At 36.5% G+C, this 14199-nt stretch overlaps 1 protein-coding gene across 2 annotated transcripts in view; it reads right to left on the reverse strand.

The window, feature by feature from the left end:
- The window catches only part of HBS1L (HBS1 like translational GTPase), a 66055-nt gene that overhangs the window by 34109 nt on the left and 17747 nt on the right, over nt 1–14199 (reverse strand). Inside the window, exon 5 of one of the 2 annotated variants that reach the window (XM_075087688.1) lies at nt 12927–13059. The exons of the other annotated variant lie outside the window; for it this stretch is intronic. Within the exon in view, the coding sequence (XP_074943789.1) occupies nt 12927–12972 (46 nt within the window). The 5' untranslated portion in view covers nt 12973–13059. The remainder of the gene's footprint in view (nt 1–12926; nt 13060–14199) is intronic. 2 annotated transcript variants of the gene reach the window in all.

A 14199-nucleotide genomic window follows, 5' to 3' on the forward strand; every position in this document is an offset into this window, starting at 1 on the left:
CCTCACGATTTGTCTTCCCCTCATTGAATTGTATAATGGCACTGAAACTTTAAGCTCAGCTATGCCATTGCACAGAGAAGCCTACATCTATTAAGATGAACCAGAATTTTTAACACGCCTGCATTCAGCTTGAAAAACAAGAATGGAAGTATGTTGTTATGTTAGGCATGTCTTGAGTCTGTGCTTTTTCAGATAGCAGTCCCATTTAAATAAATACATGTCTACACACAAAACAACTACTAGTGATGTATCGGCACTGGCAAAGGAATGCATCTTCAAGGGAATTACATGCAAATTAATCGTGGAGAGATTGCAGTTTCTTTTTCTTTAAAGCTTTAAGTCATTTACATGCTTTTCACATTTTTACTTGGCTTATATTATATTGATTCTTTTATTTTCAAAAGTGGTATGAGCACTTAAAGAAGGATGCTTCATACCATTTCAATTTTGAATAGGGCTGGGGAGCTTAGATGCTGTTGATGCTTCAAATATAATTCATTTACTTAAGCAGCTCCTCCTAGCACTGTCTAAACCAGCACTGCCATGGAAAAATAGACATGTAACACCATGCCTTCTGATCTAGAAGATACGGTTTGCATCCCCTACCCTGCCACAGACTTTCTATATAACCACAAGCAAGACACTTACACTGTTTTCTACCGATTATACAGGAACAGCCACCAACTGCATAAAAGAAAAAAGACAGTGCACTGGTTTTCTGCTGACTTTGTGCACCATGTCATGAGCTTGTTCCAAGCATGTTTCATGACTCACTGATTAAAAAATAAATTCTGCATACGCTACTGGCAGTGCAACTAATGAATGTATTGGTAGCAACAGAAGCACAGACAAGACACGGCTCTATCTGAAAAACAGATTTAATAACTGAGGCCTCTATCAATATAACAGTTCCCCTCCTATATGCTGTGCTATGATTTAAAACTAATTTTAAGGCCCTACAGTTGTGAAAACATTCCAAATATGGACTAGACACGAGACAACCAGATGCAGAGATGCCGGTCCAATTACATACAACATCATGCTCAGAAGCATATTATTACCTGTTTGCCCACATGCAGGTGGGTTTATATTAACATCTAATACATTTATCCACCATTGCATTCAGCTATTTCAAAATTTTGAATGTAACATATCCAAGCTGACAAATTTCAAACTGTTTATACCCTTCTATTTACGCCATAAACCTCACAAGCACGTAGCCTTTAATTAAAACCTTTAATTTGCCTTAAAACCAGTAGAATTGTATTTTTCTCCCTTCAAATTTTACAGCACATAGGAAAAACAAGAACATGAGGAAATATTAAAAAATTGTCAAATAAAAGAGATTACTGAAATTTCGGGGGGGGTTGGTTTTGGGGTTGTTTGGGTTTGTTGTTTTTTTTTTTTTTTAATAATTCAACTGAATTATCTGACATTCAAATTCTGCAAAACACTGTAGGACATGGTGGCAACTTGCATCACAGTTTATTCAAGTTTGCCTCAGAGCACACTGGATCAGCAGTGGCACTGAGTATTAGCGATACCACACATCACAGTGCTGGGAATAATATCAGAAGTCTCGGACCCTCAACCATGTCCTACAGTACATAACGATTACTAAACCTGGAACATCCCAGATTTCCTAAATTTATAGTTTGCTAACCTTTAAAACCTTCTGCCTGCATACAATTTGCCGTGTACTCATTCCTATAGTCCATCATTTACATTTTTTTGGATGTAACAGGTCAGTGACAGTCTGCTGCACATGTGAGAAGTAAGTACAACATAGAGAAATCCATTTTTATGCAAATATATAAAGCTGTACAGAATAACTGGAAAAGGAAAAATTAAATTATTTAGAAAAGTGTCTGCCACTCTTCTATGATCCTAGAAACAGCAGCAGCCCGCCAAGGAATACCTGATAGCAAAGAAACACCACCTAACTCTAATAAAAAAATGCCACATATGAAAAATTTTCAAAATGTTACTTCAGAATTTAAATTAAAGCAGTTCATTTTTAGGAAAAACACATTACTTTATGCTACTATGAACCGCAGTAAAATGGATGCTACTGAACATCCACAGCACTTACGAAAATAACGGAACAGTACAAAATAATAGAAAAGGCAACTTGCTAAGTCACCCTCCGAGTGCTGAGACACAGCCATTCTAAAGATACTACTGAAAACAATTCTCCAAACAAGAACACTTAACTTTTTCTTTTTAAAAGAAAGGTTATTTCCTAATAGAAACCACAGCCAGGGGTTTTCCAGGTAACTTTGTCTTGTTGTTACAACTATTACCTTCTCTGCAAAGTTTCAGATGGTGAATATGACTTTTTTTTTTTCATGAAACTGGGAGTAGGCATTTTCACTGAAAAATGCTGAAAATAAAAATGTCTACTTGCACCTGACTACAAGAATTTTTTTTTTTGTTTTTAAGGTTTGATACAGCAGGAGGGAGAAGGGATACAGCAAGCTACTGAGATTCCTAAGTACCTACACCATGGGCCAGTACTCTGTGGCTCACAACACACAAACAGCACAGCAACTTGCCACCCCAAGACTGAAGTTCCAGAAACAGTTTGCTTCACTACATGCAGCTGCAACAACTGGATGTGTGGTAGGCACAGTTAGAAGGGCTGGCAGCCTCGCCTGTTAGTTAGCTAGCACTTCTCATTGCTCAGGCTTTGCTTTCAATGCTTGCAATTTTCAGCAAGTTGAACTCTTTAGTCCAAAATTTAATTTGTTCAGGTGAAGTACCTGCCTGGGGCTGGCTTTTTTTTTTTTTTCCTTCCAGAGAGGGAAAACAGGACAACTGGAAAAGATCAGACAGAATAGTTTATTTTCAAAAATGGCACCTGAAGAAAATATTATTTGGATAAATTAAATCCTTCAGGTGATCTTTTCACCTTCTGAAAATCCACTCAGTTTGGTCTTAGAAAAGAGTTTGAACATGCTCTTACAGCTTAAGTTTCAACAACTAAATCCCAAAAATAATTTATCAACATTCACTATGTAGCTGCTGTGGCTATTTTTGACCAGGCTGGACTCAGTTGTGTCACTTGAGAGCAAATCCTACCTCTCCTGTGGTCTCCATAGTTTCCTACCACATCAGTAAACTGGAAGTGTCAATCTGCCTCAGCTGATCATAAAACAAAACTGGGGGACAAGAGAAGAAATCAATACTATAGTAAACATTGGCAAGCAGCAAGACAAGCAGATTATCAAGGACAGACAAGGACTACAAGAACAAAAATCAATAAAGCAGAGAAGATAAAATGAAAGCTAGAGTGGCCACAAAAAATTTGACAATATTAGTTAACAACCTAACTTGAGGAAAATCTGCATGCAAGGAAAGGCAGAAGGCAAGAGGCCACATAGTCAGTGACAAGTTACATGCAGAGCTAAACATGAACAAAGGAAGCAGAGGATCAGAACTGAAAACAAATGCAAACTATGGGTGGAAAAAAGTGAATGTGGAAAATAATCATTGCCATCGACTGGAAAATATGTAGGAAACTGGGAATGGCTATATAAGGGGTTTGTAATGATAAAGTGGAAAAAATGGAACTGCAATGAAAAACTTGGAATGACATGAGGAAATACTGTGTTTAGGGCACAAACAAGAATTAAAAAAAAAAAACTTAAGATGACTAAACAAATTAGATGAGAAGGACACAGACACTGACATTAGATCAGGTTGAAGTGCATAGGGTGGAATGTGTTATAATGAGGCAATAACACATTTTTTTCCCTGCCTGGAATTCAGCCAAAATTTCTGGAGTTTTACCATTTCTCTTGCCATCAACACTTCCTCCCTGACTGAAGCAAAATGATACAGAATACAGCAGTCAGCTACTGCTGCATTCTCTTGTTCTGCTTACCTGAAACAAACACCTTCCCATGGAACTTTTCTGGCTGTCAGGACTTACGCAAAGTACGTGCATTCAAATACTTAATCACCACAAAATTAATGTTACCTATTAAAACTATGTTTTCTCTGTGATCCTTTATTGCATTCACTGGTGTTCATTTAATTTAGAATATCTGATGTCCCAGAGAAACCTAATGTCTCAGAGAATGGTATAGTATGTATTTTTACATAAAACTTCCTACTGACCTTTATTACAACTGTGAGCATTCAGTGTTTTAGCAAATTAAATTTGTACATCTTAATTTCTGGATGCTTAATATGACATTCAAATAACCATCTATCTCTAAGAAGTTATGTTTATGCATTCCTTTGCTGAAGTACATTGCTAAGTTCAACTCTGTATGTAGATCATTGTTATGGTCTTTCCACAAACACGGATAATTGGTCTAATTCACATTCACAGTTAATACATTAGGGGAAAGAAAGGCACCGTCACTGCAGTAAAACTCTCAAGATTTCCAGTTTCACTAAGCCAACGCCTCCGGTGTAAAAGAACAGAGATCTGTGCAGAAAGGCAGACTGGGGGGTTGTCTGTTTTCTTCTAGAGATTACACAAACATCAGCTGCCTCCTTTTGATATTTCTGATACGTAAACATGTAAAGGTCCAATAGGAATTCACAACAATCAAAACAGTGACTTTCTCATCCGTCAAGTTTTTGAAAAGAATGTCCCTGTGGTATTTCTCAAGCCTACTGCTTAGAGTTAGATGGACTAAAATCCAGTCCTTCACATAATCATAACTCAGTATAACTCATCCTGTAACTACTGAAACCTTATTTGTGGGAGACGTATTTCTTCGCACTCTAGCAATGCCAACAATGCCCCTTCTCAATCCGTAACTGAAGCTACGATCTGCTGTAAAAATAATTTCTTAGACATTTGCAGTTCTTCTGTAACAGCACCTTTTCTCTCCCACACATACACAACCGTAAATCGTTGGTGGTGTTTTCTAATTCAACGAATTTTTCTTAAATGACTGTGAATTGTCTTTCACTGAGATTTAGAAAAAACTTGGTCTGATATTTCTGAAGTGCAACTTCCTACCATAAATGGTCATGTAAAGAGCAGAGTCAGCATTATGGGCAGGATAACCCTAAAAAGATATCCCCTTTAGCCAGTCACTTAATTGAACAGAATACACCGAGTCCATGCAAATTACCAGAATTTCTGTTAAAACCCTGGCCCAAAATGAGTATGTAAAACTGAAAGTACAATATGTACATTCTATCACAATTATATTGAAGGTCCAAAAATAACAGACAGCAATTTCAGGTTTAATTCTCAACTCATTATTATAGTGCCAGAGGATGGTGCTATTTGCCTGCACAACATCCAGGTAATGCAGGAACAACATTATACATTTACACGTTGACGTTATCTATGCAAGTACATTCTCATTGTTTCTATTACAGGAATTCAAGGCATTTTACAAGATAGCTTTCCTGATCCACAACTTCTATTTATGCACCAAAATTACTTCACTATGAAACAGAAGTTTAAATATAAGAACAATAGTGAAAAAGAAAAGCATACCAGCAAACTGATAGTACATAAAAATCATCTTAAAACTTCAACTCTTCCACAACCATTCTGCAAACTTTCTCCAGAAACTTAATGAGGTGTCCTTTTGAAGTTGCAGGGGAAAAAATTATTTACTAGTCCTGCACAATTAAGTATGTTGAAGCTGCAAGTATTTTCAGCTTTTATAAGTTCTGGAAAATTTTATTTTGCAGATTTTTAACATAGTGAGAATTTTCAACATAAGATTAGCTAAAACCTTATTTAATTTAGTTTAGGTTCTCTGAATTCTCAACTCTCCCACTCTGCTGCTGGTGACATTACAACCACACTAGACCCTGACTGGGCCAGAACGCTGACGTATCTGTGGGAGAATTAATCCATTTTTTCTTGAAAGTTGGCCAAATTTGCAAGTTTTTACTTGTCTGCACATTCACTCTTATTTCTCTGCAAAGTTAGCCCTGTATAAGAAAAATACATTTACTTGATGTCCCTCCATAATTTCAGGGACAGCAGCACAGACTGCAATGTCAGCACAGGGTGCATTTCAGAGTGGAAGATTTGTGACTTCAGAGGACCAAAAGAATAACTTAATCATATATCAAGAATTTATCAGTTACTGAAAAAAGCAGTTTAGGGACTTAAGACAGACATGATTGCAAAGAAGCAAAAAATGTTCAACAGCTTGAGTACAGTTTGGGGGGCAGGGGGGGAAATGATCAAGGTCCAGTAGTACAGCAATTCTTGAAAACACTGTGTACACACACCTCCCTTCTGTAAATTGAAACACAAATGCATTTAATAAACAAAAAATAGGAATTGTTCATCAGTACAAGAGGCAAACTCACTGGCACTGACATTCACACTTCTGCTTGCGAGGTTATGCTAATTAAATAGCAAATCCTCAGAGATGTCCCCATTTAGTTTGTGGTTTTTTCCTTAAAAAATACAAAAGTAGACATACTCAAGTATTTTACAAAAAGTCAGCCAAAGACTCCAATTTTGAAAGCTTTACCTATAATGAAGATGAAAGGAAATGACAGTATGTATTAGAATTTCATTAAAGGTAAAGACAGTAGGAATGGAGTTATGGGATTACCAACAGAAATGGGACTGAAAAGGTAGAAGCACATTATGCAGAGTAGTTCATATTCGAAAGGTTTTTACTTTGCGTCATGACAAAATTGATTCTTTGATCCTCGCCATGCCCACCACTGCCTACTCAATAGAGATGGAGACATCTTCCCAAGCCAGCAGTTTGGGCACTTCTCTGGGATCTGGTAAAACTAGGTACACAGTCTTTACTATAACCAACAGAAACTGTAGATGTGTTTATCATCCACAGGACAGTAAAAGTTCAGACTCTTGATAGTTTGGTTCGGGGGGGGGGCACTGGGGTTTTTTTTGGTTTGGTTTTTTTCATTTTGGCAAACTACAATCTTCCAGTTAAAATTGGAAGTATAGACTACTAATCAGCTTTGGGCATAAGCCTTGGTTGAAAGAGAACCATCTTTGTGTGGGATGTTCAGTATTTGCTCATATAGATAACTCAAAGCAAACCTCTCTTCCGTCTGTGGTACAAATACTTAAATGCTAGTTAAATTCTACAGTCCATAACCATAGTGGAGACCTGAACTCAACATGAACTGCTTCAGGCCACTGCTCCACTTTCATTAAGATAGAAAATTGCAGTTGAAGAAAAAAGACACTAAGGTACAAAGACAAATAACATTATAGAACTTTTTCTACATGAACCATAAACATTCCTAAAAATAAATTTAAAAAAACCACAAATCCAACATACCAAAGAGTACAGCAACTCCCTATATTGAAAACTGCAATCAGATACAAGAACACAAAAAGTCGTTGCTGACAAAAAACCTGTGGTATGGTGAGAACTATTGTGCTATTATTACTCCCAAAATAAAAATAATTAAAAGGTATTATTTTAACCAAAGAAACTAGACACAGTCATTTCCCAAACTGTCACAAAACAGTGTTTAGTGCTTTCTTGACCATGACCAATTGTAATAAATTGAGGAAACTGACACGGAAAAAGCTAACAGTATTCACCAGAATCGAAATAATGATGCTGGAAGGCAGGCTCCAATGAAGATGAAACCAGTCAAAAACAAGACTGACATTCTACAAGCTTGCCTGTTTTGCAGAAATGATCATGTTCTATGCAAGGTCTCCAGCTCAAGTCACACCTTTTACTCTGGATGGAAAAAAGCTTCCAAAGGAACAAGACTAAGCAGTGAAATAGGAACTAGCATGTTACACATAATAGGTGCTCTCACTCTTTAACGCAGTCTAGCAGAACAGTGTCTGCCCATGTGCCCCCAAGACAATGGGAATTTTTTCAGAGCAAGTATTTGCAGCTGTGCACATGGATGCCTCTACTTAAGTAGCCAACTGTTTTAAATAATAAAATTTTAAATGAAAAAAGCCAAGATTTCTGTTCACAGGAAGTAATAATGGAATGATGCAAAAGGTACCTCTGAGAGCTGACAAGCCCAAACTATAGAACTTCCAGGCTTAGCAGCTGATTAGCCCCTGATTACAAAAGAGCTGTGTTAAAAGATGGAGGATAGAGTAGAAGATATTCTATTCTACAGGGTTTTACAAAACAGCATAGCTCAAAGGTACCATAACGTGAAAATCCTACCTCTTTTGCTATTCCAACCAGTCTCTTAATATCCAAAACTTAAGAAGCTACTGAAAATGAACAACCTTGTAAAAAGTTAAATTATATATTAGATTTTTTAAAAAGCTGTGAATCTTAAACTGTTTAATACATACATTTAAAACCCACCTCACCAATTACTTTGAAGAGAGAAATGTTAAGATTATATATATGTTCAGATTTTTATAATTTTTAATTTATAAGAATAAATGTTAAGAAAGGGCAAGTTGGAAACAAAAGGTATTAAAAATGCAGTTCTTTGCACATGTAAATTAGGTAAAGTCAAACATTTCACACAATCTGTTCAAAGGAAATTTGCTGAGTGAACATACACCTTTTACAGTAGTCATTTTACTAGGACTAAATGTAAGATAATGAAGAAAAACACATAAACTTACCAAAACCAAGCAAAGTAATTAACAAGGTGTTGTTTTTCTTGTTTTTTTTCCTCCAAATTAGAGACTAATGTTGATCAAGTACCTGCTCTTTCCCTCCTTAACCATTCCAATACCTCAGATTAAGGGGTGGGTTTTTTATGCCACTAGATCAATTTTCCATTATTCCTCAGCTACAAAACATTAAGTAGCTTTTTTAAAAAAAAAAATTAATTGTAGGATCACAATTCTTCCAATAGAAATTTCAGAGATGCTACTTAAAGTTTTAACACTTTTTCTTATATGCAATTTAGCTTAAGACAGTTAAAAAGAAATGAGATTTACAGATTATTTCTATGTAGATGGGACAGTTTAAGGTATTCTGTAGACATACAATATTAATTTTAAAAATGTAACACCAGGATAAAACACTTAAGGCTTCTTCCTTGTAGCTGATTTTTGTTTTTAGTGCGTTCTTACATCACAAAACCAAAGGCTGTAGGTACACCATCAAACAAGACACTTCTACAATATGCTCGCAACCTACCAATTCAGTACTAAAGGTTACATTTTACGACGTGCTATTATTTATCAGTGTGCTTTCCCTATTTCTTATATTAGTTACCACTTAAAATCAGAACATCTTCCCACCAACATCCAGAGTCTTACTCTTCTCCTTAATGTTATTTTCCACTCATGGCGGAACATCAGAAGAAAAACAAAAGGAAATGAGGCTTGAAGTCTGGTCACATTCTTATCAACCAGTTTTCGGTACTACGTCCATAACAACGGGGTATATGAAGATGTGTTATTTAATATGTGACTGCTCTCTGCTGGAAGAGACCTTAACTGGTCACAATTTTTCTAGAAAACCAGCATTTTATTCTACCATACTACTGGGATTCAAAGCTCAGCTTTTCTGATACAGCTAGCCACATCACCACTAGCAGCTCCTGCTGGTACTCTCTCCAGATAGTCCTGTGCTGTGAAGGACTTTTTGACATATGCACCTCCTGACCTTGAGCAACTCCTGCTATCTGGAAAAAAGAGTATAATCTCAGTTTTGTCCTCAGTGCTACACAGATGAAAGTTCAATAGATGACACACAAACCTACTGAAGATCAGCTGTCTTCAACAAAAGACAAACAGTAACTAAATACTACCCCAGGAAAGGATGCCCACATTCTCAAAAGCACAGCTTGAGATGCAAGCTGTTAGATAATGCAGTTTAAAACTACTAAGGCATACTTCACTGCCATGTAATTTTCTTCTAGTTTGTTTTTGTCAAATTTTCTGTTTGTCTTCCCTGTAATATCAACAGGCTTCAACACCTACTTTTGCCACTTCCTTTAATTCTAATTGAAGGCATCCTGTTCACTTCCTAAATAACCAGAAGTAATTTGCCACACTGCTATATTGACCAGGTCATATATAGAGTATATTTGAGGAAGGGCAAACATGCAGAGGAAGCAATGGCTATTAAAAAATACAAAGAACATGGAGAAAAGCTTTAGCATTCTCTATTATTTAAATGTGTTAGTGGCAACACATTTACAGACAGAGTCTTCTAAACCTAGGTGTGAAACTGCTAAAGATCTCTGAATCTAACTTGCAAAACAAACTCAAGCTGCATCAATGCAATAGGCTGATCAAGCATATGGAATTTATCTGCAGCCCAGAATTTCTGCAGTATTAAAAACAACATTCTAGCAGGAAAAAAAAAGGCAAACAACTTCACACATCTATTACTACAATTTTAGAGACAAATCTTATCAAAGCCACAAAGGCAATTCTTCTGGATCACCACTGAACACCACACTGTTTGTGCAAGCACTGAGGTACAAAAGATTACACACAAGGAAGACATCATTCCATAAGAAACACATCACGGATGCTACCAGTAACAATGGACGTTATTAGGGATTTAGTGAATCCAACATTAATTAGATGGTTAAGCGTCAGCTTTCCATCTGAAGTAGGGCTTTCAGTAGCTAACTGAACTACAATTCTAGTACTAAGCTCTAACTGTATTTATCAGGGAAACCATTGCAAGGAGAAGTGAACATACTGGTCAAGCTGAAGTAAGCAAGGTAAAAGCAAGCTACTTGACATACACAGCAACATACATTTGAGAAGCACAAAATACATTTAAAAACATCTGTTCTGCATTAAAATTTAGGAAAAGTTTATTAAAATTGCCCTACCCTTCAGAATCAGAAGTGTACTCAGTTAGGTTTTCCCTTTTCAGTTGCAGCATGTTTTACAGTATCTGCATTACTTATTTACACTAGCATTATTTAAGTATATTACTATTCAGAAAATTTCTTGAACTATTCCACTTTTTCCTACAAACTCCTCTGGCGCCAGCCAAACATATCAGAATTCCAGAATAATCAAAGATGAACTTGCTTAATTAAGTCTAGAAAAAATGGAGACTGAACATCACCATAGTCTGAATAAGGGAGACCTATATTTGGAACAACCTATGTATAGATGTGATGTGAAACACAGCATTGAAGGCTCTGTTCTTCATTGCTGAAATCATTCAGAGACACAAACCTATTTATACAACACTGCGTATCTGAGTGTAGAAGAAAAACTGAATATGGTAAAATATAACCTACAGTTTTAAATAGGCTTTGCAAGATTTATCAGATACAGATGAATGCCAGGAAAAGTTCATTTGTCAGTACGAAGCAGTGCATTTCACTGTATTGTGACTTTCAAGAGGAACTTGCATGGACTCAAGTTCATTGCTTAATGTTTTCCTCTTCCTTGATGCGGTGAAAGAACAGTTAGACTCTTCACATTTACAGTAGTACCTGCAAGCACACACACAGCATCCACAACCTTACAGTAGTTTGCTCATGTATTTACGTTATCAGAAAAAGTGTTAAAGGCATAAAATTAAAATCACATTTTTGCTTTGAAAAATGTTTACTTAAAATCTTGAAGTGGCACTTTTCTTCCTTTTTTCAACTGAAGCATAGCACTTGGTGTATATGCAGTTTCACCACCTTGCCTAGTTGACAAGCAAAGTTAGTCATTTTCCTGTTTACGTGGGTCAGCAATAGGGAAGAGGAAAACATTAAAAATAGGAAAATGTGATTCTAAAACCACAAAAAGTGGTATCAAGGACTCAAACAAGGATTACGCAAAACACCTTCAGCTCATATTTTGGAATTAATTAGAGATAAAATTTCCATTTCAGCTGAGCTTTTATATGCAGTAAAAATATGGAAGAACTGAAGCAACAACCAAAGCTCTTCCATGTCTCTGCCAATTGGGCATCACAGCTTCTGCAGACACGGGTATTTCCTGTATTAAAGTTACCTACTTTTCTAAGCTTTGGGCTTTTTAAGCATGAATTTCTACCAGGGATTCTGACAGTAAACTAATGAGTTCTCAGTTTAATGGCCATTTCAAATGTCACAAGTATAACAGAAAAGAGGAACCTGGGACTTTAAGCATTTGTAACTGTCTACTCTGAAGACCGAAATGCTAGTTTTAGGAAAGAATACAGAAGTTGAGACGATGAAAAGCAGGTAATATTTTGTCACCCAAGAACAAATCAGTTCAGGTGCAAATAGAGGCACACAAGTAGTGGGTGGGTGGCATTTCTGTTGGCATATGTGTGGCATAATACACTACAGTATGCAACTCATACGTTTTACAACAATAGTGAATCACACAGAATTAAAAAAGTATGATACTGCAGAAACAGATCCAGAAGACAGTACAGAGATAAAGTAGGTATTGTTAACACAAATTTTACAGGGAAGGAGTTGGACTAGACACATAAGAGTAAATTTGGGGTTGTCCTGCGCAGAGACAGGAGTTGGACTTGATGAACCTTGTGGGTCCTTTCCAACTCAGGACATTCTATGATTAAGGAACAACAGTATTTGTAGTGAAAGACACATAAACAGACATTGTAAAGTAATTTTGTGCTTTAAGCTTACATTTTTACACCTTGCTGGCTTTTATCTTTTAGCTTAATTTCTGAATTTTTACATGTGTTTCCTATTAGCATTCAAGCTCATTTTCATCAGTAACTGATATATTTTGAACTTCTTCTTTTGCTCCCATAATTTTGGATTTGATATGCCTATACTTCTAATGTTTCAATGTCTTACTAGCTTCTAAAGCTGAAATGCATTGGTTTACAACTGTGAAATACTACTGTCTCAGGCTTGTCAACAGCCTTGCTTTGAGCACTCAAGTGTGTGAGTGCTCCAGCGTACGAAGCTTCAGGTAGGACTTAACAATGTTTAAATTGATATACAATAGCACTACAGCAGCATTCATTCATCTTTAAAACTTAACAGGATTTTTAAAAAAGTGACTCCAAGCATACTTTCTTGGCACTCCAGCAATCACATCTGAGAACTTAGTAAATTCTTCACTTTACCTTCTAAAGACACAGAGAAAACCAACTGATGACTGATCTTTACCATGACCTGCAGGGACTGAGAAGGCCACTGTAAGAACAAGTGGAGCTACAGTTTCTCCAGGATCTCTGGTTCTTCTGGAATCCCAAAGTTCTAAAAAGGACACAATCATTTTTAGTTTTATCTAAGCTCTCTTAGCTTCCAAGCAGAACACCCAACTTTCATACACGATACAGTCAACTATGAAAGTGATTGACTTTGTATTGGTTTACACTTCGTCTGAAAAAAAGTAAACCAAACTAGTGTTCAAGGACCATAAAAGAAAACTCAGAAAAAGCCTGGAGTGTCACTTTTTCCAGTGTAGGTGTACAGTATGTATGAGGAGAATCTCAAAAAGGTATCTCAAAGGATTTTAAAAAGCTTTTCATTGCTGGTGACACATTTTTCCCTGAAATAAGCCACTTCCTTTCTAAAACCCACACAGTGTCAAGATTCAGTAACTTCTCGAAGTCTGTGTATATATTTTTCTTACACAAAACACGGAAGTCTTAAATTCTCATTACTTTCCATGATTTAAGATATACCATCAGCCATGTCAGATTTCAAACATTTCCATTCAGTAAAGAACACATTCTCTTTGTCACAGACTGAATACATGCCGTACCCGAGTATCATTAAGAGCAGTGGGCTCTCATCACTATAGCAGGCATTTGAGAACTGCCATGTTTCAGAAAAGGCAGCACATCCAATTGAAGTTGGGGACAAAAACTCCTTCTGAGCTACCTGGGTATAAATAATGGATTTTCAAATGTGCAAAATCAACGCATCAGAGGCTAGTATGATAAACGGAAGTAAAACCCGAGGGACTCGAAGCTAATGAAAATATACTGTACATCACCATTCAGAACGTTTGCTCCTCCAGGATTTCATTGGAAATCTCCCTATAAATAAAATCCAAAAGTATCAGTTTGTTCTTTCATTTAATTAACTTTTATTACTTCTGCTTTGTGGTTATCTGTTAAAGCACAATCTGCATTCCAACACTTTGCACTAGGAAGCAACTCCTATCACAGTGTCCATCTGTAGCATAAAAAGACAGAAGACAAATAAGTATTTGTCCATGGACTCAGAAATACCCATCATTCTGAACCAAAACCAAACCTTGCTGCATTGAACTGAGTGAAAATAAAAAGCTGCTTACATTAAGTCACACTGTGCTAATGTTTGTGAGATTTCTGGAGAGGCAAAAAAAGAGTTCTATGAAACAAATACAAACGTTAACAAAATGCAAGC

Source organism: Phalacrocorax aristotelis, chromosome 3 (genome assembly GCF_949628215.1).
Source record: "Phalacrocorax aristotelis chromosome 3, bGulAri2.1, whole genome shotgun sequence".
Lineage (NCBI taxonomy): Eukaryota > Metazoa > Chordata > Aves > Suliformes > Phalacrocoracidae > Phalacrocorax > Phalacrocorax aristotelis.